This window comes from Alligator mississippiensis, chromosome 12 (assembly GCF_030867095.1).
Source record: "Alligator mississippiensis isolate rAllMis1 chromosome 12, rAllMis1, whole genome shotgun sequence".
Lineage (NCBI taxonomy): Eukaryota > Metazoa > Chordata > Crocodylia > Alligatoridae > Alligator > Alligator mississippiensis.
In genome coordinates, this window is record NC_081835.1 from 57,431,253 (window position 1) to 57,456,415 (window position 25,163).

Below are 25,163 nucleotides of genomic sequence, written 5' to 3' on the forward strand. Positions count from 1 at the left end.
CGAAGCATCTCTCCTATGTCCCATGCCAGGGAGGAGCAAAGCCTGGGGGTTGGCATCTGCGGGCCACAGACAGCAACAGGCCCCGTGATGAGGCGCCACTGTCACTTGGCCCCATTTAGGCGCTTCCTTGGCCAAGACCTGTCTGGTTTCATATCAACAGAGAAGAGAGCAGCAGAAAACTGAAATGTCCTCTATGATGGGCAGCAGGGCAGGGGCAGGAGCCAGCATCACAAACCTGGTCCCAAACCAGACCGAGAGGCCGCGCCCCCTCTCCTGCCTGCCCCGCCCCCTGAGCTGTGGTGGCAGCCGCCCCAGCCATAGCCTTGTCTCTCGAAGCGGGGCACGCCGGGAGTCGTAGGCCCCAGGCGCTCGCAGCGCGAGGCACGCCGGGAGCTGTAGGCCGGCGGGTGGCGGAGAGGTAAGCGCGGGGCACGCCGGGAGCTGTAGCGCCCGCCGGCGGCGCAGTGCACGCCGGGAGCTGTAGTCCCGGGTGGCGGGTGGCCATGGATCCGGTGCGGGCGCTGCTGCTGCGGCTGGCGCTGGCACTGGCGGGCGCGGGCCGCGCGGGGCCGTGGGAGCTGCGGGCGGCGCTGTGCGGGCTGGCGGGCGGCTGCGAGTGCGACTTCCGGCCTGAGCTGCCCGGTGAGCGGGCGGGGTGCCGGCGGGGGTGCCACGGGCGGGCGGGCGGGTGCCGGGCGGGGCGGCGCTGACGGCGGCTCGTTGCAGGGCTGGAGTGCGCGCTGGCGGCGGCCGTGCTGGGGCAGCCCGTGGCGCGGCGCGCGGTGCTGGGGCCGCTGCGCCGCTTCGCGCGGGACCCGGCGCCCGCCAAGCCGCTCGTGCTGTCGCTGCACGGGGGCAGCGGCACCGGCAAGACCCTGCTGAGCGCCGCGCTGCTCCGCGCCCTCTTCGCCGACGGCGCCCGCAGCGCCCACGTGCACCGCTTCGCGCCCGCGCTGCACTTCCCGCACGGCCCCGAGCGCCTGCCGCGGCACCAGGTACCTCCGCTTGTCGCCCTTGAAGCACAGCCCGTCTCGAGGGCGTGCATGACCCCTGCATCTAGTCTTGCCTCCCGCTTTTGGGTGAGGAGCGCTCGCCTAGCGAACCCCGGTCCCCACCCAGCCGCCTCCTCGGGGCACTCCCCTCCCTACCGGGCACTGCTGGCCTCTCCCCTCTGGAGTGGGAGGAAACTTTGGCAGCCCCGTTGTCTCCGCACAGAAGCGCTTCAGAGAGGAAGTAGGAGAGGGTGCACACGTCAAACCGAGAATGATGTAAACCGTGGCTTGGCTCCCACCTTGGTGATGAAACCAGCCATGGGTTTGGCAGTCTTGTCACCCCCCAGCCCCCCCAGAGCTGAAAGGGCATCTCCCCGCCAATCCACAAGGGATAAGAGGGCATCAGGATAGGTTTGCTGCTGGAGTTGGAGTATTAAACCTCTCCTGATTATCAGTTCAGTGCACCCTTGGTGCCTTCTCCCTAGATGGTTTGTAACGAGATGATTAAAGCAGGACCAGCTCACCAGGTGAAATCCAGAGCTTAGCAAAGACACTTCATCAGCCCTGCTTCTCGCACTGTGCTGCGCAGACACTCTCCCAGCAGCAGAGAGAGCAGGGGGGAGACTACAAAGTTGCTTCTGACATCATAGGCCCAAGCTGAGGAATCCACATATACTTTGCTCCCTGGTAACTCGGGCTCCACCCCAAGCTCTTGACACTCACAGGCCTTTTAAAAAAAAAAATCTTCCGCAGGAAAATCTAAGGAATTGGATCCAGGGGAATTTGACAAGCTGCGGGCGCTCAGTTTTCCTCTTCGACGAGATGGATAAGATGTACCCGGGGCTCATCGATGTGATCAAGCCGTTCCTGGGGCCCTCGTGGGTTGTGTTTGGAACCAACTACCGCAAAGCCATCTTCATTTTCATCAGGTAGGAGTGACTGGTCTGACTGGACGAGGGAGCATATGAATGCTCTGGTGACATGAGGGCACCTTCCTCCCTGTTTGAATGATGTAGCCCGGGGTTTTACCTCCTGTCAGGCCTGAGCTTCTGCCAAAGTCCATGAGATCCTACCTTCACCTTAGTAACACAAGGTGCAAGGTCTCATGGGGCTTTGCTTTTGCCACCGTCTGGTAACTTCTCACAGGCTAGGCAGGCAGGACAGAGGCTGCTCTCAGATGCTGTCACTCACAGCATGGCCTCTGCAGTGCAGCACCACTTCTAAGATTATAGGAATATCTCTCTTAACTTCTTGCCTTGCTCTTCTGGTTGCTGTTGCTCAGCAACGCAGGAGAGGAGCAAATCAATCGGATGGCGCTGGAACTGTGGCATGCCCGCAAGGACCCAGAGGAGATCAACCTGCCGGAGCTGGAATCTGCCATTTCCAAAGCCGTGTTTGAAAATCCGGAGAGTGAGTTGGGTTTTCAGTGCGTGTTGGCACCAGCGGAGGGCGCTAGACCACATCTTGAGTTGTCAGATCATTGGCATCTGAGATGCGTGGGCCTGGTAGAAATTATCAGGGAGATGGAAATGAGAGCTGAGTAGGTCAGTCTGACACGTGGAAGGAGCGCTCTTATTGGAGCCAGCAGCTCCCTTGGAAGGAGTTGAGTAGGAGGCAGGCAGTGCCCAGGAAAAGTTTAATTGAGAGCCTGATCCTGAGGCACTGAGCACCTGAAGCTCACTGTGGCTGCACTGCTTGGTGCTTGCCCCTCAGGATTGGGCCTCAGAGAGGTGGGGAGGAGGGGGAGCCTGAAGTGTCAGCACTTGGGATGGGAACTGCAGGACTTGGAGAGCATGGAGTTGTTCTGGGGAAGGATGTGGCTCTTCCTTCTCCTAAGCTGAATCCAGAGCAGATGCATTTGTCTGTAGTCAGGGCACCACAGGCATGTAGAAATTCCTCCTGGTTGGTGGGGGCCTCTCCTTGCCCATTAGGGCAGCGCTCCGTGGCCAGAGATGCTCTCGGCTCAAAGCCCCTCGGACTCTCCCTCTTCCCCTGCAGACGGGTTCTGGAAGTCTGAAATCATCCAGGAGCAGCTCATTGATGTCTTCGTGCCCTTCTTCCCACTGAGGCGGCACCATGTGAAGCAGTGCGTGGTGAACGAGCTGGCCCAGCTGGGCTTGGAGGAATCGCCAGCAGTGGTGCAAGAAGTGTCCGACAGCATCTCCTACTTCCCGGAGGAAGAGCAGGTCTTCTCATCCACTGGCTGCAAAACTGTGGCTTCGCGCATCAACTTCTTCCTCTAACACAAGGACTAGCCTGCCAAGGGAGTGTGCAGTGGCTCCAGGTCATTGGCTGGCAGGAAGTCTGCCCCTTGGCTCCAACTCCCTGGAGGTAACCTGGAGCAGCTGCTGGGCCCAGTAACATAAGGATGGGCCCAGAGAGCAGACAGCACAACTGATGCAAGCGCTGCCAGCTGTGCTCATCCCTCTTCCAGCAGCCCCGCCACAGAGCCAGATGTGGGGAGCAAAAGACAAGTGACTTGACCTACAGCACTTTATCAGCTGATTCTTTGCCCTGGAAGGTAATGACAGACTGGCCAGGCATGCTCATGATGTGCTCGAAGGGGTACGCCGCAAGAACTAGGAAGGAGCTTTCACGGCCGCCACCTTTCTTCCAGGGCTGGGACCAAGCAGCCTGCCCTCCAGCTCTCAGTCAATCCTAGCCCAGCTGTGCTGGGCTGCAGGGAAAGGAGTCCTGTCCTCCTGTGGTTTTTAATGGAATTTTTAACCCTTAGTTTAACCTGAACCTCAATCGTGATTCCCTGGACAATGAGTGCTGGTGTCAGGACCCTGTAGCACTGCCCTTGTGCACATCAGGTCTCAGTTATGTCTTCGGTCTCTGGAGCACACGCTTGAGCTGGGTGTTCTCAGGTTCTCTCTCACTGTGAACGCACTGCTGGGTCTCAGTCGCAGTCTTCTCAGCTGTACCAGGTAGAGGGCACAGAGGGAAGACCATGCGACTTGGGGAGTGATGGTGGCCAGCCTTCCCCTCCCAGGACATAGCATCTCCCTCTGCAGGCACTAGGCCAGTAGCCACCCTGGGAAGCATCAAGGGCTGTACAGGCAAGTGCCTCCCCCTCGCAGAGCAGCAGTTCCTACCTCCCAGACAGAGCGAGCATCTCTTCCTGGTTATGAAGTCCCCCCAGGAACAGTACTGTGCTTCAGTCCGTGACTAGGGTGAGTCTTCACCCTGCCCCCTCCATGCTGTAGAGCTGATGAACTTACTGCGCATCCAGGCAAGCAGGGTCTCTGGTATCCAGGCCCTTGCCGGCTGCCTGCTGGCCCTGGCAGAGCTGCTGCCACTCAGCATAGCAGTGCCAGTGCTGCCAGGTGTGGAAGGGACAGCAAGCAGTAGCTCCCTGCTCAGCACTGCCCAGGACAGTGCCACTGACCCTTACCTGGTGCCTACTGGCCTTTGCTCCCCACTGGGACGTGTTAAACTGGACTTCAGAGAAAAGGGAAACTGCTCAGGCTGGGATCTGGGCTGCGGGTGGGTGAATGTGCAAGGTGGGAGTTGAGTGCCAGGCCTGCACCCATAGGCCCAAGGTGTCTTCAACACTGCAGTGGAGCAGCACTCCAGTCTCACTCGTATTCGGCTCCCTCGATCAGAGACAGGAGCCAGCACTATGAGCCTCTACTGGGATCCCACCCAAGCTGCAGTTGGACCAAGATCCTGGTTTACAGTTACACATTCTGCCTCTTCCAGAAATGTTCGCTGGTCTTAATTTAAAATAAATCTCATCAAGAAACTGGCCTGGCTTCACTGTCACTCCTTTGGACTGGAGCTGGCAGGGCAGACAGGAAATATTAAGAAGCCATGTAACGGGCTGGAACAGCTGCCTGCCACAGCAGAATGAGGTTGGACAGGAGCAGGGAGAGATGCCCAGTGTCTGCTTGAATAACAGGAAAGGGGTTTGGGAGGCTGACAGAGTCCAGTGGGAGGGGCATCACTGTTCTACTTGACAACCATCCAGGGTAGGGCCCAGTGAAGCCACAGCTGCCCCCTCTGCCACTTGCATCCTTTTGTCTAAAATCCACGAAGCTGGCTGGACAGTGCTCAGGGGATAGGGGACAGCAGGGCAGGCAGGTAGCAAAAGCATGGCCCTCCCTTCCCCCCTTGCAATCAGAAGGCCCCAGCAGAACTTCTTTCTGCAGGGAGGGAGCACCTTGCTGCTGTCACTTCTCTCCAGCTCAGCCTTGCTGCAGCTCGAGGTGAAACTAACAGGCTCCTTGTTAAGCATGTTGCCCCTTCCTTTTCTTGATGTAGGCTTTAGCAGCATCTTCCCCCACCCCTGTCAACCCATAAAGCCAGGCAAGGTGCTGGGCTGGGGTGGACAGGCAGGTGCAGCTGCACATGGAGGAGCTGATGCTGGCACCTTCAGACTCACTCTCAGTGCAAGCACAGGACTAAAATCGAGGGGCCTGCCTTCAATAGGCAACTTAAATGGGGCATGGCCCAGGGTGCACTTCAGCCCCTTCCAGGTCTGTGAGCTGGATCCCAGCCCCAAAATGGGCAGGGCACTTTGTCCACGCTCACCTCTGGCAGGGGAGCAGGGCCCGTTTCCCAGGGCAGTGCTTTGTAGACAATGATGCCTGGAGAAAGGGCTTGGCTGAGGCAAGTCCCAGCCTCCTGAACAGACTGCACCTGCACCCAGCACAGGGAAGAGTCCTCTCCATTTCCCTGGGATACATAAAGAGACAGGAGCCACCTCTTAGTCACACAGTGTATTCTGGGCAGGGGTAGGCTGAGTACACCTCTGCTGGCTGCGGCCCCTGGGTTGCTGTATGCCATGAGGCCTTGGCACTCACTTCCTGCTTCTCCCCCTTCCCTTGCCAAGTGGGAGCACTTACTCTGCTCGCGCTGCTTCCAGAAGCAAACCTCTTCCTGTACAATTCAAGCTCAGTTGTACAGGAGCTGAGGCTGTTCTCTGCATGCCACAGGATGCTAGCAGGCTGCTCTGCCACTTCGCTCCCAGTGCCTGGTTCTTTTAGCTCATCCTCCAGGTCTGCCAGGGAACTGGAAGGTGACATGCAAAGCCAGTGACTCGCTGCAGAGCCCTGGCAAATGGAATGCACCAATGCCTCTGCGCAGTGAGGGGAAGGCAGCTGCCCCAGTGTGTCACTGGGACCCTAGCACCTTCCCTCCAGGACTACACATCTGCTCGTAGTGAGATTGAAGGGTTCCTGGCCTCAACTCCCAGGTTCTCCAGCCCCAATACTGTCAACAGCCATCAGCAGCAATTTCATCAGCCCCCACACCATGCCCAGTCCCCCAGTGCCCACCCACTGCCTGCTTCATACCAGGGGGCCTTGGCAAGGTCCTGGTCCGCTGGGCAGGCCTGAAGCTTTGCCTCCAACAGGGCTCTGGCAAGGTCCCCGACCTTGCTGCTCAAGATGCTCTGGACAGACTTTCCTGGGAAGAGGCTGGTGATAAGCAGCATGGCCTGCAGCAGGGAAAGGGCAGAGGTGAATGGCACAGCAGCACGTACTGACGGGCACAGCTCTGCCTCTCCCAGGCTCGGGGCAGACCTCAGGATAGTCAGGCTGCTCCCAGCCAGCCCTGCTCAACAGCATGACCCTGCAGCGAGGGCAGCCTAACAGGAACTGCTCAGGCCCAATGAAATCCCACTCAAGTGCAGAGTCTGTTTCTCATTTACTCCATCAAGATCTGTCAGGGAAAAGGAACCTACCCTCCCTGCAGAGCGCGGTCAGCTGGGTTGGAGTGACACTGATGGGGACTGAGGGAGTGGGTGAGGGGGTCTCACCCTTCCACTCTGGGCTGGGTTCATTTTCCCAACAGCCACCTTATCACCCCTTGCCACACAGGCCCCAGCAGACAAAGCTGCCCATGGCAAGACAGGGCTTTGCAGCTTTACATTCAGTAGCAGGAAACCTTTCACCAGTGTTTATTATTTCAACAAACTGCTGCAAGGCTCCAGTCCTAGTTACAAGTATTGTGGTAGTGCCTGAGGGACCCTGAGCACAGCAAAGAACCCCCCACCACTCTACATGCTGTACAAACATGGAAGAGAAAGACAGCCCAGCCCCACTTAGCACCCAAATGGAAGAGTTCAGAGAAGGGGCAAGCCAGGTGCAAACAGATCTCCCCTGCCTGGCCATGACTGCCCCAGCCAGCGGGCTTAGGGTGGTACCTCCTCATCTGCAGGGTCCAACAACAGCGCCATGGCAACATCCTCCTTGGCACCCATCACCTCCTGCAGGCCCATGCGGCTCTTGGCCCGGTGCAGAAAGTACCGCGGCAGGCGAGGGTCACAGTCAATGGCATTGGAGAAGTACGACTCGGCCTGCTGGTACCGCCTGTGGGGCAGAGTTGGCTTTGCAGAGCCACTACCATGCAGGGAAGGGGGCGGGGAGGGGAAGGGAAGGTGGAGCCACAGCTACACACCTCCTCCTGAGTTCTTGCATCCCCAGCTTGTCCAACAGCATGGAAACGCGGCGCTGCAGGCTCATGTCCCATGGGCTCAGCTCCAGTGCCTGCTGGTAGTCGGCCAAGGCATAGGAGAGCTCCCCCAGCTGGAAGAGGCAGTCTGAAGAGGAGCAGGACAGCTGAGCAAAGGACAAGGCAATGTCCAAGCATCTTGGCTCCATCTAGTTCCTGCAGAGGCTGAGAGAAGCTAGGGACTGCTGCTGCCCAGCTGCTTAGTCTGGGGAGCTTCAAACCAATAGGAAACACATTAAGGCCAGACTGGATCATGCCTCCCAGCCCAACCCACTGGACAAACCATGTGTGCTTCAGCCAACTCTGGCAGCTGGCCAGCAGCACCCAGCATGGCTGAGCAAGCTGACAGGATGGGATGAATCAATACAACCAGCCACAGGGGGTTCAGGGAGGCAAAACACAGCTTCCACCCTGGAATGAGCCTGGGTGACCCCACAACAGGGCTGAACAGGCTTGGGGTTATCCCCAGCCGCATGGTGTTAACTCAAGTCCGTCAGCGATGGGTCATTCACAGCTGCCACTACTTTGCAGCTATGGAGCCCTTCCTGCTTCCAAAGCACCTCACAAACACTGTCTCGTCCTCCTGGCGCCTCTACCAGGGCCATCATGTTTAAAGCCAAAGACATGGGCATGGGGGAGCAAAGCAACAGACTGACTACACCACCCTCGGGGAAGCGGTGACAAGGGCAGGGATGGAACCCAGAAGTCCTGACTCCCAGTCCCCACAGAAGCCTGCACCGCCCCTCCCTTACACAGACCCTAGAGGGAAAAGCTGCCTGCCACCCACATGAACACCCAGCTAACAAGGGCCTCCAAGATGGTTTCCCTGGGCTGTTCTGCTCCAGGCCGCCTCCACACCACCTCCTGTGCGTGCGCCATGCCCAAATTGTATCACTGCACCACTCTGCCCAGCCCTGACCGCACTCTCCCACCCCAGACGGATGTTTCCAGCTTACGACACATTTAGAAATGAGCTGATCTGCCTCTGAGGCCCCCCCCACAGCCCAGGCCAGGCCAGCCCAACCCAGCCCAGGAGCTGCCCTATTACCTCCTCTGTTGACATAGAGCCCCTTTTCATTCTTATCTGCCTTCAGAGCCTTGTTCAGAAGCAGCAGTGCCTCTTCAAAGCAACCCCTGGTGTAGCAGTGAACTGCAAAGTCATTGTAGGTGAGCAGGAGCTGGTGCTGCACCTCCACGCTGGCTGGTCCCCCCACCTCAACCAGTTCCACAGCCCTTATGTAATCATCAATGGCCGCATTGAAATCCTTGAGCCTTCTATAGAGAGTCCCTCTGGCACGAGAGTCCCACGGTGTGGAAGGAGGGAGACAGACAAGGGCAGGGAGGGGCGTTAGAGCCAAACAGCAGGGGGCCAACAGTCAGGCTGCCTCTGCCTTCCATGGGTCCCACATCCCTGATGCCACAGGGGACCCAACTCAGCTGCCTCAAACTGCCCTGGCTATCTAGCAGCAGCAGGCAGTAATGGGGGCTCTACCTGAATATGAAGTACTCAGCTTCCAGGGGGCTGTTCTCCAGGGCAAAGTTGATTTTGAGGATGGCTTCCCCCAGATCCCCCATTAGGGCCTTATTCACAGCTTCAGCCTTGGCTTTCTGGGCTCGCTTCAATAGCTTTTGCATTAGTGCCTGAGCTCCCTCATGCTGTGGCTCCAGAACCATGGCCTTCTGGATGTCCTGGTAGCACAGAGGAACCTGGAATACAGAGGACCAAGCTGCACTTGAGGACTCATGTGGGCAGGGCCTCTCATGCATCCTTCAGTCTCATACCACTAACCACCTCTATGCCCTCACCCAAAGCTCCAAGTTGCCTGATTAAACATGGAGCAGCAGAGCTCTCACATATCCTTAGGAGCCAGTCCTTCAAACAGGCTTGTGTGGGCACCAATGCCCCCACCACTGAGGCAGCTATCAATTCACCCAGCAAAGGGTTAATTTCAAAGCGAGGCTCCATCCCCAGTCACTAGAGCCCTGGCTGGGCCACATGCTCAGAGCCTTTCTTCCACGAGAAGGCCTTGCACACAGCACAGCCTGGGCAGCCAAGACGCCTCCCTCACCTTGTTGAAGTGGTCATAGAGCCTGGCTCTCAGGGTGTACAGGTCTGGGTTCTTGGGGTCTCGATCCAGGTCTCTGTTAACCAGGTGCAGACAATCAGAGAATTTGTTCAGGGCAGCAAGGCAGGCAATACTACAGCGAGAGAGAGAGGACAGGACTAGGAACCAGTGGAAGAAGGCAATCACTAGCACAGCAGAAGATTGCCGCTGCTCCCCACTCCCACCCTACCCCGACTGCCTGCCCTGGCCTTACCATTTCCTGTGATACACCACGTTGTTGGGCTGCAGCTCTGAGGCTTGAGTGAAAGACTCCAAAGCATCCCAATAGACCTGCTGGTCAAACAGACACTGACCCTACAGGTGCAAAACAAACAGCTCAGAATCAGTCTGACCCTGGGCACCCACACACTGTTCCCAGTTCATGAGGGCAGGATCATGACTGCCTGCACTTCTCCAGGCTAGAGACACAGCTCCTCCCTGGCAGAGGCACAGGCTCCATTGGCCTTTCCCGTGCTGCAGATGACTAGGTTTCAACAGGTCGCAGCGGATATCCAGGCAAGGTCTGTGGCTGAAGGGATATGAGCTACTGGCTCTTCTTAAAAAACAGGATTGCCTTGTCTTGCACTCCAAGGGGCATCTCCAGCTGTCCCCCAGGGCCACGAGAGCCCCTGTCCCCATGGAAGCACAGAAGGCATCAGACCTGCCAAGAGGAGGCCCCTGGGTCTCTCACCTGCAGGCAGAGGATGAAGGCCATGCGGTCGAGGTACTCTTCCTTCAGCGAGGACAAGGAATGAGCCTTCCGGAGGTTCAGCACCGCGGACTGGAAGTCGCAGAGCTGGAGAAAAGCTTCTGCTCTCTGCACGTAGAACTCCACCTACGAGCGTGGCCAGACAGCCGCCCTGAGCCTCCTGAAGAGTGCAGGAGCCCTCCATTCCCCCAAGAGACAGGCCTCCTCCTTGATCCACTCACCCTTTACCTGGGCAGGTGAGGTCAGCCCCGCACCCCCAGCAGATCTGAACGAGGGCTGATGTTCACCCCCTTGCTCTGCCCTCCGTTAGACCACCTCAGACACACAAGAGCACTGCAGGCTTTGGCCCGAAGCGCCCCGTGGCCCCTGCCTCATCAGGAGCTCGCACCTTCACGAGTACTCCCGTTCTGCATTCCCCCTGGCAAGGCCCTGCAGCCCGTACCTGCTGGGGGTCCAGGTTAATGGCTTTGGAGTAGCAGAGGACAGCTTTCTCCCACTCGCCCTGGGAGAAGCACTGCATGCCTTGGCAAGCGCTGCAACGAGATGTGTCACCTGGCGCCAAAGCATATTCCTCCCAAGAGCTTGGACTGGGTTTCCCCACACATGCCTGGGAGATGACACCCGCTTCCCCTGCCCAGGCCACTCCAATGATTAACTCGGTAGCTTGCTGCCCCCCCGCCCGAGGGGCAGTGGAGGAGGAGGGTGCTGCAATCACCCCGCAGCATTCGCCAGCTCGGGGCTCTCAGCACCCCAGGGAGGGGAACAGGCAGGGCCACGATGACGCGGCCTGGTTGCCCCCAACATCCAGACACACGGGGAGGGGAGGGGAGGGGAGCCTCAGGCATCTGGCACGAGGCAGGGAAGCCATCGCCCTGTGCCTGGGGAGGCAGGAGAAGCCAGGAGACACTCACTGCTCCCGCGCCCTGTCCCGCAGGATGGCCGCGCCTGGCTGCGCCTCACAGGGGGGCTCCACGTCCGGCAGCGCCTGGCCGAGCCCCAGGATGTGGTGCGGGGAGCCCGCCAGTGCCTCCTCCATGGGGCCGACCACGAGGGGTGGTCACTGCTAGGACCCCGACCCCGGCTCCTAAAGCCACCAGTGCCCTCTGACCCTTGACCTCACACGGTACCCTCCGACCCCGGGGCCTCAGCCCCTGCTTCCTCTGCACCCCCCACCCCGGTGCCAAGGCCTCGCCCGTGTCTGCGCGCCGGGGGCGGCTCCCGCCTGGCTGCGTCGCGTTGCTAGGCGATAACAGGCCGCAGGGATCGGGTTTCCCCGCCATCTTTGATGTGGGCACGAAGCCTAGGCCTCACAGCCCGGCCGGCGAATAAGCAGGTAACGACCGGCTACAGGTGCGTGAGGGGCGCGACCAAGACGGAGACAGGAACCCTAAGCCTGCCAGCTTCAATGAAGGAACACTTCCGCCCATAAGAAAAATGGCGGCCACCCGGCCTCACCAGCGTCCCCTTCATGGCCGCAACCAAGATGGCGGCGGCACTGTCGGGCGCCTGCTCTGCCATTGGCTGCGGGGCTGTGACGCACGAGCCGCCCCCGCCGGGGGTTTGTGCCCTGACTCGGACGCGTCGGGGTGGGGTAGATGTGGAGCCGCGCCATGAGCCAGTCTTGCGCCGTGCTGCGCGCCGCCGCCAGCAGGGTCCTGGTAGGGCTGCCGCCGCCGGGACCGCTTCCGGGGCCATGGGGGGGAGTTGCTTCCGGGTTAGCCCAAGGGAGGCAGCACGTGGCGCGAGGCGGGGAGGGGGCTTCGAGGAGGGTTCACCCACCTCCAGCACATCTGCAGTCCAAACTCCTCATAAGACAACGGTCAGCGCTGAGGCAACAAGACGTCGCCCCCAAACCTGCCCCAGGGCAGGCAAGGGGGGCAGGGCAGCCAGCGTCCTGCTGCTATAAAAGGTTGTTAACACACGCTGTGAAGCACGGGCTGCAAACACAGGGCTCGGGCCCACTGCATCTGAGTCGCCCCTTGTACCTCTGCACCGCCTGCGCCTGCCCTTAAGCTTGGGATACGTCATGCTCCTGCCGCGCAGGATGACACCACGCTTGGCCTTCCAACTGTGCAGCCTTCGTCTCTAAACTCATCGAATGCACCAGTTGCAACCATCTTGTCCAGTCCCTCTCCCATTGCCAACCTAGACAGGATTGTAAGGGGCTACGCGGTCATTGAGTCCAGTGCCCTGCCCCTGCAGGCGGCTGTGTAAGAGGCTAAGTCCATGGGATCGACAAGAACGTCCATCCGCCCTGTTCAACACCAGCCACGAAGCTGAGCTCCACTGATGACCTCTTCCCAGACAGGGCTCAGGACAAGTGCTCCATCCTCGTCTTCCTTGAAATCTTGTCCTTGTTCTCTTCTGCCTCTACATCTCCCTGGTTATTTCAGCTACAGACACAAATTCGGTGTAGACAACTTGCAGATCTGCCTTTGTCTCTGATGCACCTAGTGGGAATGGAGGGTCTCCTTTGCTGGGATGTCTCCAAAACAAACCTGACAGTAATAAGGCTAGCAATGGGCTGAGCTGACCATTATTATCTCATTGTTTCCTTGCCTCCCCTCTCTGTCTTGGATCCTGTTGTCTCTTGTCCTACATTTAGGTTGTAAGGTGGCTGAGGCAAAGCCCTTTTATACCGTATTGGTACAGCGCTGAGCACAGCTAGGTCCTGATCCCATCTAGGACTCCTGAGGTGATGTTGTAATACTCTACCATGCTGCCCTGTAAAAGCTCTGCTGAATCCACATCCTGTGAATCACAGCAGGAACGCTCCTCCTCTCCCATGCTGATGGCATTATTTCTTGCTCTGCCAGTTGCAGACAGGCTCTTTCTAATGGATGTTGTAGCCCTCGCATGTGGCTGAGGACAGACGTGCTTCTGAGTCATGGAGACAAGAGGTGCAGCCAGAACAAATGAGAGGCAGGGCAGTGAAAAAAGCCCAGACACAGAGAAACAACCCCTGTCCCTAATGCATGCCCCCCACCTAGAGATGAGAGGAAGGCAGGTTTGCTCATCACAGTGTAGCAGGGCTGGGCCCCAGCTTCAGTGAGATCCAGTGGCTTGGATAGGTTGGTAGGCAATGCCAGGAGTCCCAGGAACAACTGCCATTTATCTTGTTTGCAGGTGGCTGGTCTGGGAAATCATGGGCTGCAAGGGACCCGCCACAATGTGGGGATGGCTGTGCTCGCTCAGCTGGCACAGAAGCTCAATGTCACTGACCAGTGGCGAGCAGACAGACGGTGCCGTGCAGACGTAGCCGTTGCCAGCTTAGAGGAGCTGGATGTGGTACTGTTGAAACCATGGGGACTCATGAATGTTAATGGACTCAGTATAGCCAATGCTGGTGAGTGGCTTGATGATTTCTCTGGGTGGGTGGCAGGAGGGGCCCACAGCCGTGGTCTTCAGGAGAACTTCAGGCTTCCCCTCTTATCTGCTTGGCAACAGGGACCCACTTACTGCCCCAAACAGCAAATCCTAAGTACCTGCCCTGGGTTTCACAGAGCAAGCCCAGCCCTGGGCAGTTCAAACACTTCCTCTCACATGGACAAGGCAGCTACTCAGGACTAGATTTAGACAGACTACAAAAGTGGACAGATGAGAATAGGATGGGGTTTAACGTAGACAAATGCAGGGTGCTGCACCTTGGGAGAAGGAATCCACAGCACACATACAGGCTGGGGAGTTCCCTTCTTGAAAGCACAGAGGCAGAAAGGGATCTTGGAGTCATTATTGACTCCAAGATGAATGTGAGCTGCCAATGCCAGACCACAGCCAGCAAGGCCAGCCATACCTTGTCATGCATCCAAAGGTGCATCTCAAGCCAGTCCAGAGAGGTGATACTCCCCCTCTATGCGACTTTGGTCAGGCCGCAGTTGGAGTACTGCGTCCAGTACTGGGCGCCGCACTTCAAAAGGGATGTGGCCCGCCTGGAGAGGGTTCAGAGGAGGGCCACCCGCTTGGTGAGAGGGCAGCAGGACAGGCCCTACGAGGAGAGACTGAAGGACCTGAACTTGTTCAGCCTCAGCACGAGGAGGCTGAGGGGGGACCTGGTGGCTGCCTACAAGCTCATCGGGGGGATCAACAGCAAATAGGCAGAGCCCTTTTCTCCCCAGCACCACCTGGGGTGACAAGGAACAATGGTCATAAGCTGATGGAGAATAGGTTTAGGTTAGAGATCAGAAGGCAATATTTTACAGTTAGGGTGGCCAAAATCTGGAACCAACTTCCCAGGGAAGTGGTCCTCACCCCTACCTTGGGCAAATTCAGGAGGAGGTTGGATGATCACCTGTCTGGGGTCTTGTGAACCCAGCATTCATTCTTGCCTGTGGCAGGGGGTCAGGCTAGATGATCTGTTCAGGTCCCTCCTGACCCTAGCTACTATGAAACTATGACTTCCTTGCTGCCCCTGGCTTCTGGGGCAGAGTGACAGAAGAAACAGAGCCCAAGTCTTCCTGATGCAAAAGCTCAATGCTCTGTAAGCTAAAGGAGAATTCCTGCTATTAGTACAATTTAGGGTCTGTGACACAGAGTGGATTCAGCCTAGTCAGGAGCAGTGCACACATCAGCCAGCCCTTCTCATCTCCAGAAGCAATTGCAGACCATAGTGTTCTCGCACCACCTTGGGAGGTAGGTGAGGTCAGCTGAGTATGCCCCACGTGGGTTCTTGTGACAGGCTTTCAGGAAGGAGGATGCAAAGGCTTTGCACAGACACCAAAGATCTCAGCATGATTCTCAGGAGTAGGCAGGTTTCCCTGGTGTCCCAAGCAGCTCCCATCTTCCCCTGCTGCACCTATTCGTGCTTCAGTGGCACTGGCTGTCAGCTACTTGGGGCCTGGACATACTAGACTCACTGTGCAGCTGTATCCTGTGGTCCAGACGCCAGGCGGCTCCAGCATGAGCCTGCGCACTCCAGCTGCCAGCATTCCTGCCAGTGCATTCCTGAGGCCAACAGATTTCGAACCCCTGATAAACCCTTCCTGCTTTCTGCCCCTTGCTGCATCTCTGACAGTGCTTGTGGCATGCTCAGGGAGAGGCATTTCCCCTCACTCTTTGTTTCTGTTTCAAGCTGAGACATACAAAGTGGGCATCGAAGACATCTACCTGGTTCACGATGACGTGGACAAGCCACTGGGGAAGATAGCAATGAAGCTGGGAGGCAGCGCAAGGTACAAAGGGGAAGCCGTGCACAGTCCAGTGACTGGAGATGGGCATTGGGGGCTGGGAAAGCCCCTTCCCCCTGGCTGTGCGGGTGAGAAAGGGACAGAACCTTTGAGCTGCCACTGCTTAAGCAAAGCTTACAGCCCCATGGGACACAGGCTTGCCTGCCGCCTCCAGCCAAACCGCTGGTTAATTGGAGACATCATGATGGCCTGGCACGGATGAGTGACATTATGTCCTGCATCTGTGCAGTGGATTGAACCAAAAGATCCATTAGGTCCCTCCCAATTCCTTGCTCTAGGAGTAGCTCCGTCAGCAACTCCTTGTGTGCTGGGGACTATGTCTCTGGATGGGCTGGAAATAGCTGCTCTCTGACAGCCAGCAGCTTGCTCAAATGCAGAGTGACTGCTGGGCAAGACTGTCCCCATGCCCCACACACACCCACTGAGTCAGAATGGTGTGCAAAACATTTGGCACCAGGTGTGTGCCCAGAGGGGAGGGGGCAGCACCAGGTTCACTAACCTGGCTTAGAGTCACCACTTAGTTAAACCAGGGTACTTTATGCAGACCAGCCCAGGTCTAGGAGCAGGGTTCAGTTGTTCCCTTGGTGCCTCAGGCCCCCATGTGGGTTCTCACCTTCTGCTGACCCTGCTTAATCTCTTACTGTCCTTAGGGGGCACAATGGAGTCCGCTCCTGCATCGGTGCCCTGCACTCAGATGTAAGTACGCCTCTCCCTGCAAGACCTCACTTACACCTCCCAGCCGTGGCCCACTTCACCATGGCCCCTGGAGACAGGCCTCAGCCGCGCCTCACTTCACGGCTTCCCTCTCCTCCCCTGCCCTGCCCTGCCCTACCCTGCCCTGCCCCAGGCCAGCAGCAGTCTCCCCTCCTTCTCGTTTCTGCCTCGCCCACTAGCTGAGGAACACGGAGGCAATTAGCTAAGTGGAACCGGCTGGCCTGGCCAGGAGCCCAGGGCACTGGCTCAGCTGTACTGTAGAACCAGGCTCCTTCCAAGCATATGTTTGTTGGAGCATGGCCTGGATCCAGCCACATCACAGGGTAATGGAGTGAGACGGGGTCCCCACTCTCCCTCTCTTGCTGATCTGTGGGAGCAACCCTGTAGTGAAGCCCGCAAGATCCCCTTCCAATCCACAGAGCTGCTCACCACTCCCAGAGTCCCCTTCTTTTGCCGGGCCCTGGCTAATAAGGTCCCTGACACTGAAGTTTTGGCCTAACATCACACAAGCCCTCCGGCATCTGTTTCTGCTTTGGGTCAGGAGCACATGCTTCAGGCTCCGCCGGGCACACGGTGCTCCAGCAACTGCCACGCTGTACAGTGGGAACAGCTCAGCCAAAGGCCCCGGTCCCAGCATGGGGGAGCGAGGAGCAGCCCTGTCCCCCTGCTCACAGATCTCATCTTCCCCACAGCGCATGGTCCGGCTCCGAGTGGGCATCGGCCGCCCTGTGGGAGAAGCTATGGTGGATCGCTTCGTTCTGGGCAGGTTCACCACTGCTGAGCAAGAGGTCCTGCCACGGGTCCTGGAGCAGGCAGTCAGCCTGCTGTTGGAGCACATCCTGAGGGGCAGCAGGGGCACCAAGGCAGCCCTGGCACCAGACAGGGGCCAGGGCTCTGCCACTTCCAGTGACAAGGGCGACCAGGGTTGAGCCTTCAATTGCTAGGGCACTTTCATGAATGTGGTGGCAACAGAAAGCAGTGGTTCTGGGCTTTTTAAGGGGTTACTAGGCACCATGGCTTGCACTAGCTTGGGTGGTGTCCTGGAGCTAAGCAGACAGCACTGATCCTACAAGCAGGGCTGTGTACAGCACTGCTCCAGTAATAGGATGTGGGGGGAGGACAGTCAGGCAGGAGCTCTCCTTGCACACCCGAGTCAGCATTGGGCTCTTCTACCTGCAAAGGCAGCTCTTACAGGGAGCCAGACTTTCTCTCTCTGCAGGGAGCAAGATCCCTTGACCCCAGACAGGCTCTGCGCATGACCTCAGCTGATGGTTCATGGGGCACATGCCTCCTCACCCTGCCTAGGGCTGGCATGGCCTAGCTGCCCCTTTCCCTCCACACAGAGTACATGCAGGCCCCCTGTTGAGCCAGGTGGGCCCCAGCCGCTCACATTTATCCTTCACTCTCATTCAACTGTCTTGACAGCATTTTCATAGAACAGTTTTGCACTAATTGGAAAATAAACCCACGTGCCCTCTACCCCCCCCCATGTCTGTCCTCAATCCTGCTCCTTTGCTCAGGCCACCCAGCAGAACAGCAGTTGGCTGGCAGGAAAGGTGTCTGTCCCCGCAGGCTTCCTGTAGGGCCCAGCCTCTGCTGTCAGGAGGATTTAGCCACTACCTTGGGCAGGGTGGTTGGCTGCTTCCCTTGTGTCTCCTCTGGCCAGGAAGTCACGAGTTGCTGTGGGAAAAGTGAGAGCAGTTCAAACACAGCCCCCCTCTGCCGCCTCCCAGCAGGGGCAGGACAGGGCTCTTTGGGCCTGTAATGCACTCCCCCCACCCCCAGGCTCCTTAGGTCCAAGCTGAAGGGATCTGTTTGGATCAGGAAAGGGGATGGGTCAGTCTAAGGCAGGGGGGTTCTCAAACTGTGCAACTTAAAAGGGGGTCGCAAACTTCTCCAGCACTTCGCGCTGCTTCCACATGCTATGGATCCTTCCACCGGCGCTTCTACTAGTACTTCCACTTTCACCGCTGCCTGCTTGTCAATTCCCCCAACCCCTGCCAATCGGCCACTGGGGACCCCGCTGCCCTCCTGCTCATCAACTGGCCAACAGTGACCTCCCCCCACTCAATCAGCCACTGGGGGACCCCCCACTCCTGCTCATTGACTGGCCACCTGCTCCCTGCTTCTCGATTGGCCACCGGGGGTACACTGACCAAAAAAGGTTGAAAACCCCTGGTTTTAATCAATAGCTTTAATTATATGGGGGGGGGGGGGGAGCGTGTAAATGAATATATTATTTTATGGGGTCGCAGTATCACCAAGTTTGAGAACCTCTGGTCTAGGGGCTGCATAGTGCCTACCCAGCCCTCCCTCCAGACTGCTTCTAACCTCTGAGAAGAACCTTGCCTGGCCTCAGCCCTGCCCAGGCCCATACCCTGCTGCCCTGAAGCTGGCCTCACCTCTGGGTTGCTGCTGTAGGCACGGAGGGTCCTGAAGTAGGTGGTCTCGGGCAGCAGGCCCAGCTGGCTCATGTTGGGCATGCTGTGGCACAGCTGCGGCACATGCCCCTGCCACATAATCGAGTGGTGAGACAGCACACGGGAAGCCTTCACATGCAGGGCTAAGGGCAGCTGGCTGGACCTGAGGAGGGAGAGGGGCTGGGTTAGACCACATGATAGGGGGAAGGGAATGGCGGGGGAAGGGAATGGCAGGACAAGGCCTCCAAAGACCTGATGGCCAAGGACCTGCTTTGGAGGGAGCAGAGGAGGATGGCAGGCCCTGGCAGGAGCCAGGAAATAACCTAAGGGCAGACAGGCAAAGTACAGGGTCAGGAATTGGGAAGCAAAGTGAGCTGGAGCCAACTCAAGCCAGGGAGATTCTCCTGGCTGCCCTGCATCCCCAGTAAGAATGTGGGTGGTGTGGCTGGGGTGGGGAGCTGCCGGCTGGGAGTAGTCTTCACATGCAGGGCAGAGAGAAGACAAAAAGAGCAGACACTCTGCTTCCCTGCTCCACCTTGCAAGGCTGTGACAGCTGGTTCATAGACCTGCCCCTCCAGGGCACTGGACCTGGGAGCAACATGGAGCTGGCCTGGACAAGGAACAGAGTTTCTTCCTGCGTCACCCCTGCAGCCCAGCCCTCTCGGCACAGGCCCCCCAGCCCCAAATACCGCTCCAACTGGTGCTCCCTGCTGGCCACTCTCAGTGGTGGGAACTCCTGCTCCGGAAGCCTCTGCTCCCCCTGAACCGCCTGCTGCACCAGGGCCAGCAGACTCTGCAGCTTCTCCTTGCGCCGCAGCTGGAATATGACATCAAACTCGCCTTCCTCCTCATCGACCGGCTTCTCCTGTAGGCCACACAGAAGGAGGAGATTGATGGAGCTGGAGGGGAACCAGCACAGGAGCCCATCTGTGGGCTGGGGCTGCTCACCTCCCCAGAGGTAAGGAAGCACCTGGCTCAGTCCTACCACTGCAGCCCTTGTGAGCACCCCAGAGCACCCCAGTGGCCTCTGTGGGAGACCAGGACCTTGGATGGTCCATGGCTCCTCAGTTCTCTGTGGAGTTTGTGGGACAGTGAGCTGGCCCCATGGGGTCTGGGCTGGGCTCAGACACTTCCTGGCCCTATGCTGTTCTTCACCACAGGAGGGTTTTGCCCTTCAGAGCCTTAGTTTGGAACATGCTCTAAGCCCCTCTGAGCACACCACCCAAGTCCCAGACCCTGGGAGGACAGAGTGACATCATCTAGCCCCACAGGTGAAGAAGCGGAGGCACAGAGTAGAGCAGCAGCTTGCCTGGCGCCACACCTGGAGGCATTGGGAAAGCTGGGACAAAGGCAGGAGTGCCAGTGCCCAGCCCCTGCAGACACCACTGCCCCCTGCTTGTTCCCACATCTCTGACCTTGATGCACCTGGTACAGGGAACACTGGGCTCTCCCTCCCTTCATGCCTGGCATCCTCATAAGCCTGGGGGCAGTGGGAGCCTCACCAGCAGCAGCTCTTTCAGGACGTGCACCACCCGAGCCAGGACCCTTTTTGCCTTCTTCCTCTGCTTCTGCTCCTCTTCCAGGAGCCTGGCCTGACTCTGCCCTTCTGCCACCCTCCTCGTTGCCTCCTCCTCCAGCTCCTGCAACCTCTCTCTGGGGTGGAGACAAGAAGAGAATGCCAAGGTCTCAGGATGTTGATGCCTGCTTGGCCTGGAGTGTAGGTGCCCTGGTGCCCATATGTCTAAGCTGGTTCACAGACAGGATGCTGCAGGTGAAGCCTTTGGGAGGCAGGTTCTGTCTAGGCCAGCTTTGCCAGCTGGTGATCCATATGGTGGCTTCGAGCCTTCCCTTTCCATGCTAACTTTCAGTGCTGGGGCACAGGGAGGAAGCAGTGCCTCTGCAGCCAGGTCTAAAGGAATAGCAGCACTTTCTGAAGCCCCAGCACCAAGTCCTGTTGCACCTGGGGCTTTGTGAGGATCTCCCATGAGCATGGCCTGACCTTGCTCAGCCTGCCAGACCTGATGGGTTATGAAACAAAGGCTCTTCCACTCTCCTGCATGGCCCAGGAGCAGTGCTGGAATGAGACCTGTCTCTGGGCCCTAATGCCTTGTCATCATCACTATTGGCAATGCTGGTACCTCAGTGCCTGGCTCTCCCCCTGCAGCTCCTTGTGGGCCACCTCCAAGTGGCACATGGCCTCCCTCTGCTTTGTGTACTCATTCAGCAGCAGCTTCTGCTCTTTGCATCTCCGGATGAGCATCCAGATCATCTGGAAGGAGCAAAGGGGACACGGGCGGAGTATCAGAGGACAGGAAAGATGTGATCAGCTTTAGCCCACACACCTCAGTCCCTCCCCAAGTTTTCCTGGCCCACGCGCAGTAGGGCTGTGCAAAATGGCACCCTTCCATTTTGCCTTCAGTTTTGACGGCTTGAAGGAACAGCGTTCCGTTTTGAATTTTATTTCAATTCGAAACAGCTAGGCTGACTCTCCGCACCCACTCGCAGCATGTGGGGGGGCTGTGAGTGAGCCCAGCTGGGCTGACTTCACCCCACCCCATGCCCGATCGCAGCACTGGGGAGGGGAACAGAGCCTGGGCTCAGTTCCCTTCCCCTGCACTGTTATCCGCGCGGGAGATGGGGAGAGCCAGGGCTGCGCTCCCAGCTGGTGCTGGGAGTGCAGCCCTGGTTCTCCCCTGTCTCGTTGCCGGCTTTGAAATGTTTCAGAACGTTTTGACTAGCCTCGTTTTGATTCGAGGCTGTTTCGAAGCCCTTCATTTCGATTCGATCTCACTGTTTCGAGCTCAAAATTAGTCAAAACAATGTTGAATTGAAACAACCGGCGAAATTTTGCACAGCCCTAATGCTCAGCACCATATAGCTGAGCAATGAGCCTCTGCACCCACCGGCCAGGTTCACAGCATGGTCTCCCCAGGCCCCAGCACCCTGATAGTGCCCTGGAAAGCCCCCATATGGCCACTAGGTGCAGTACCCAGAACTGGCTTCAGCTGCCTGGGCCAGTGTCCCCCTGTGCTGACCACCCCCAGACAGCGGAGGAGGGGGGCTCTGACCTTCTGGTGGCTTAAGCTGTTCTTGGCCATCTCCTTCTCATTGTGCTCCAGCATCTCCAGCTGCTTCTGCATCTCAACCTGAGCCTCCTTCAGCTGCTCATTCTCCTGGAGGAGGTCATAGCTGCGGTCAGACAGCTTGGTCAGCTGGACACTGATGGCCACGTTCTCCCGGATGGCACGCTTGGTGGTCTCAGCCATCTGACTGTGGGACACCTTGCGAAACTCGGATGCCACCACATTGACGCGCTGCACCATCTCCTTCTTCAGCCTACAGAGTAAGAGGCACATACACGTATGTGCAGGGAAGGGCATCACCCCCAGCAGAGGCCCACTGTCCCCAGCAGTGCCTCAGCCCCAAAAACCAACCTATAGGGCAGCTCCCACATGCTTCCTTCCACTGCCTGGGAAAGCATGCACAGCACCCATAAGAGACCCTGGATGGGGGAGCTTGCACTCCATCCCAGGTGCCCCTGAGGGAGAACTGCCCATGTCCTACCCACCCACTCAAACAAGTTCAACCATCTGTGTACAGGGACAGCATTACTAGATGCCCATCACCCCGCAGCTGGAAACCCACCACCTGCCAGCCCCCTGCCTCTCTCCATCCACACTGGTATTAATCTCCCTCCCCGATTTCAGATTGGGGACTGAGGCTTGGGCAGGGCAAGTGAGCTGCCTGCCAGTGGTCAGGCCAGGAGTAGAAGCCTCAGGTCCCCAGTCCAGGCTGTAACCACTGGCCCACACTCCTGCTTTCACTCTCATGGCTGCCTGCAGTGGGGAACTGTGGGTCAGGCTCTGCTGGGCTGACCTGTCCCTGTCCAGCACCATCTTCCTCTCCAGGTTGTAAGTGTACTCCTTGTGACCTTCCTCCTGCTTCTGCAGCTGCTCCTCCAGGGTCGCAAACCTCGCCATGAGCTCGTCCTTCTGGACCCTGAACTCTTCCAATGCGGCCAGCTTCCCACCTGCCAAAGAAATCACTTAGGGCCCCGCCATGTTTGCCTAGGCTTTCCGCCCCTAGAGAGAAGAGAGAGCAAGTCAGGAGCTTCACCAAGCATAGGAATCCCCTCCCAGGGTTCTCCCCAGCACCAGAGCAGTGCTGCTTGGAGGTCCAGTGGATTATAAAGCCAGCTGCCTTTCAAGCCAGGACTCTTAAGGATGTCTGCACGCCCTGGCCTGGTGCTGCAGCAATACAGGGACGCTTGCCCTCATACTGCCCCAGCAGCACCTGCTGTGGGATCAGCGCAGACAAACTCCAGCGCTGTTAACCCAGCATCTTTCACCAGAGTTGGAGCACAGACACCCACCCACCCCCGCAGCAGCAGTGAGGCTCCACTTGTCCACAGTACAGAGAGCTTCTCCCTCTGCCCCACAAACCCGCCAGTAACTAGAGCTGGTCACAACCGTTTCCTTTGTCAAGGGAGAGCTGGGTTCTCTGCTAACGAGTGTTTGCCTGGAAGGCACCAGCTCTTCCAGAAACACTAAGACCTCACAGGAGAAATCAAAATCTCTCAGGCACAGGCCAAACCAACATCACTTCACAGCAGACTCTGGCTGAAAGGTTACAAAAATGTTTCCAGGCTTTTGACTGAAAAAAAAAAAAAAGATAATAAATCCTGATGTTTTCAGCTGAGAACATCAAGGCACCAATAAAGGAAATAGGGTTCATCCACGTTTTCCAAGGGAGGAAAAAGAGATCCCCACCCGCTGCAGCTGTAGCATATTTTAAACGGCTGGTCCCTCAGCAGCCCAAACAGCCTGAACTGTGCAACCCCCAAATGTCCATCCCCCAATACCTGCAACTGAAATCTGGCTCCAGCCCCAGGTCACCCAAGCTGTCTCTTGGGGCTACAGGAGAGGGAGCACCTTACGTTGCTCCTCTGTGGGGTTTTAATTTCAATAGGAACCTAATACTCCTCCACAGACCCTGGGAGGCAGCCAAGGGCCCTGGGTTTGAGGAGCAGTGGTGGTGGAGTCTGGGCCGGTCGGGCCGCAGGGGCGAGCTGGGCAGGGGCAACCAGGGCTATGACCTTACTTAGCAGCATGTTCTCGGACGTGAGCTGGTCCTTGGTCTCCTGGAACTCGTGCCGCACCTGGGCCAGCTGGGCCTCGAAAGCTTCTTTCTCAGCATCCTTGGCCTGCTGGAGGCCCAGCATCTGGTCGTGGAGCTCAGCGATCTCGTCCGCCCGCTGGTTCAGGGTCCTCTTGAGGAAGGCCACGATCTCCTTGTTGTCCATGGCCATCTGCTCGTTCTCCAGCCGCAGCACGTCCTCGCTGGCCTGCACCTCGTCCCATCGCTGCTGGTACCTGCCCGGGCAAGCAGCGCCGCCCTTATGTCAGACATGGCCCGTGCTGGGTCACCCCATCCCTCCTGCTGCCCGGCCCATCGCCTGCCACCCCCAGCCCCAGGCCAGCGGGACACCCACCGGCTCGCCCCATCCCCATCACGGGGCCAGTGCGGCACCCACCGGCTTGCCCCATCCCTATCACGGGGTCAGCGGGGCACCCACAGGCTCGCCCCAGCCCAAGCCCGGAGCCGCAGGGGAAGCCCCGGGTGCAGCCCCCCACCCCGCACCGGGCCAGGCGCTGCTCCAGGTCCCGGATCTGCAGCAGGTAGAAGTCGCGGTCGGGCTCGGGCTGAGCCGCCTCCGCGTCCGCCCTGGCGCCGCCGCCCCGGCCCTTCTTCTTGGCGGCCGTCGGGGCCATCGCGGCGCGGTGCGGCGGGGCAGGAGCCCGCGCGCGCTTTAAGAGCCGCGTTGCCAGGGAGCGCGTTCTGTACACAGCAACGGGCTGCCGAGCGCCTTAAAGGGCCAGGCGCCGCTGCGAACGCCCCTAGAGGGGTGTCCTGGACTTTGCTGCCCCCATCACCCAGCTGCACGGCAGAACCTGGGGCACCTCCTAGGCCCCTGAAAGCACCAGGCACCTGGTCTGTGGCCGGGGGGGAGAGAGCAGGGCCGTACCTACGCGCCAGAAGCCTCCTCTAAGAAGGGAATGAAGCACGGCCGTGCAGAGCCCCGTGCTCCGCGGGCCTGGGGTCACTGCAGAGGTGTTGCCCCCTCCAAGCCACCTTGGTGAACAGTTGGGACAGGGAAAGGTGGGCTAGTAGTTAAAGCATCTGCTTCCGACCAGGGGAGCTGGCAGGGGTATCGCAAGGATAAATACACTGCAAAGACTGAGAGTGCACAGACACTGTGTAAGGACGTAGGGCAGCCTGCGGGCTTAGGGCAACTGTGCGGGTGCGTAGGCCAAGGGCACGTGCCTCAGATAAGAGATGGGGGCAGCACCGTTCAGACTTCAGATCCTGAGCTGTCTTCCGGGCACTGGGACAGGTGCTACTAATATATCACGGGGTCAGTGAAGAAGCCTGCCCTGACAGCTGCCCAGAGGGCAGGATTCTAGGCTCTGCCAGCAGAGGTGAGCTTGGGCTTTTTTGGGATGGCAAAAAGTCAATCTCCCCCATTTCCTATGGTAGCAAGTGATGTAAAGAGATAATTTCTGAAAAGCTTTTCTGAAGTC

At 58.3% G+C, this 25,163-nt stretch overlaps 4 protein-coding genes across 8 annotated transcripts; 2 read left to right on the top strand and 2 right to left on the bottom strand.

Annotated features, from left to right (window-relative positions):
* Positions 1-478: 478 nt before the first annotated feature.
* TOR2A (torsin family 2 member A) lies at positions 479-4,743 on the top strand. 2 transcript variants are annotated; one of them, XM_059715587.1, is made up of 5 exons: positions 479-642; positions 727-995; positions 1,746-1,921; positions 2,275-2,402; positions 2,991-4,743. In XM_059715587.1, exons 1-5 carry the CDS (start codon positions 504-506, stop codon positions 3,233-3,235), a joined length of 957 nt encoding a protein of 318 aa, XP_059571570.1. In that variant the 5' UTR covers positions 479-503; the 3' UTR covers positions 3,236-4,743. The 2 variants fall into 2 exon arrangements, with proteins under 2 accessions (XP_059571570.1, XP_059571571.1); XM_059715588.1 differs by lacking the exon at positions 727-995 and having other exon boundaries at positions 488-642.
* A 960-nt stretch (positions 4,744-5,703) lies between these two features.
* On the bottom strand, positions 5,704-11,796 carry TTC16 (tetratricopeptide repeat domain 16). Of its 3 annotated transcripts, XM_019475903.2 has the most exons (11): positions 11,177-11,702; positions 10,708-10,798; positions 10,248-10,391; positions 9,771-9,871; positions 9,521-9,650; positions 8,944-9,158; positions 8,500-8,741; positions 7,398-7,539; positions 7,144-7,309; positions 6,293-6,435; positions 5,704-6,008 (listed from the first exon to the last, which is right to left on the bottom strand). In XM_019475903.2, the coding sequence occupies exons 1-11, from the start codon at positions 11,299-11,301 to the stop codon at positions 5,708-5,710; spliced, it is 1,800 nt and encodes a 599-aa protein (XP_019331448.1). In that variant the 5' UTR covers positions 11,302-11,702; the 3' UTR covers positions 5,704-5,707. The 3 variants fall into 3 exon arrangements, with proteins under 3 accessions (XP_019331448.1, XP_019331449.1, XP_059571569.1); XM_019475904.2 differs by lacking the exon at positions 10,708-10,798 and having other exon boundaries at positions 11,177-11,265; XM_059715586.1 differs by lacking the exons at positions 5,704-6,008; positions 6,293-6,435; positions 10,708-10,798; positions 11,177-11,702 and adding an exon at positions 11,721-11,796 and having other exon boundaries at positions 6,882-7,309.
* PTRH1 (peptidyl-tRNA hydrolase 1 homolog) lies at positions 11,733-17,641 on the top strand. 2 transcript variants are annotated; one of them, XM_019475906.2, is made up of 5 exons: positions 11,837-11,923; positions 13,392-13,611; positions 15,334-15,433; positions 16,099-16,144; positions 16,855-17,641. In XM_019475906.2, the coding sequence occupies exons 1-5, from the start codon at positions 11,861-11,863 to the stop codon at positions 17,089-17,091; spliced, it is 666 nt and encodes a 221-aa protein (XP_019331451.1). In that variant the 5' UTR covers positions 11,837-11,860; the 3' UTR covers positions 17,092-17,641. The 2 variants fall into 2 exon arrangements, with proteins under 2 accessions (XP_059571572.1, XP_019331451.1); XM_059715589.1 differs by lacking the exon at positions 13,392-13,611 and having other exon boundaries at positions 11,733-11,923.
* Positions 17,571-24,394, bottom strand: CFAP157 (cilia and flagella associated protein 157). Its single transcript, XM_019475905.2, has 9 exons — positions 24,223-24,394; positions 23,683-23,954; positions 22,459-22,612; positions 21,651-21,918; positions 20,721-20,851; positions 20,085-20,235; positions 19,272-19,447; positions 18,565-18,745; positions 17,571-17,842 (listed from the first exon to the last, which is right to left on the bottom strand). Exons 1-9 carry the CDS (start codon positions 24,351-24,353, stop codon positions 17,762-17,764), a joined length of 1,545 nt encoding a protein of 514 aa, XP_019331450.1. The 5' UTR covers positions 24,354-24,394; the 3' UTR covers positions 17,571-17,761.
* Positions 24,395-25,163: the final 769 nt, after the last annotated feature.

Coding starts and splice junctions, on each gene's coding strand:
- TOR2A (XM_059715587.1), top strand. CDS start 504: ATGGATCCGGTGCGGGCGCTGCTGCTGCGGCTGGCGCTGGCACTGGCG. Junction 996..1,745: donor AGCGCCTGCCGCGGCACCAG/GTACCTCCGCTT, acceptor AATCTTCCGCAG/GAAAATCTAAGGAATTGGAT. Junction 2,403..2,990: donor CGTGTTTGAAAATCCGGAGA/GTGAGTTGGGTT, acceptor CTTCCCCTGCAG/ACGGGTTCTGGAAGTCTGAA.
- CFAP157 (XM_019475905.2), bottom strand. CDS start 24,353: ATGGCCCCGACGGCCGCCAAGAAGAAGGGCCGGGGCGGCGGCGCCAGG. Junction 20,236..20,720: donor GGGGAGAGCCAGGCACTGAG/GTACCAGCATTG, acceptor TCTCCACCCCAG/AGAGAGGTTGCAGGAGCTGG. Junction 19,448..20,084: donor TCCTGAAAGAGCTGCTGCTG/GTGAGGCTCCCA, acceptor TGTGGCCTACAG/GAGAAGCCGGTCGATGAGGA.
- TTC16 (XM_019475903.2), bottom strand. CDS start 11,301: ATGGAGGAGGCACTGGCGGGCTCCCCGCACCACATCCTGGGGCTCGGC. Junction 10,799..11,176: donor CGGGACAGGGCGCGGGAGCA/GTGAGTGTCTCC, acceptor ATCTCGTTGCAG/CGCTTGCCAAGGCATGCAGT. Junction 8,742..8,943: donor GCTGAGTACTTCATATTCAG/GTAGAGCCCCCA, acceptor CTCTCGTGCCAG/AGGGACTCTCTATAGAAGGC.
- PTRH1 (XM_019475906.2), top strand. CDS start 11,861: ATGTGGAGCCGCGCCATGAGCCAGTCTTGCGCCGTGCTGCGCGCCGCC. Junction 13,612..15,333: donor ACTCAGTATAGCCAATGCTG/GTGAGTGGCTTG, acceptor TTCTGTTTCAAG/CTGAGACATACAAAGTGGGC. Junction 16,145..16,854: donor TCGGTGCCCTGCACTCAGAT/GTAAGTACGCCT, acceptor TCTTCCCCACAG/CGCATGGTCCGGCTCCGAGT.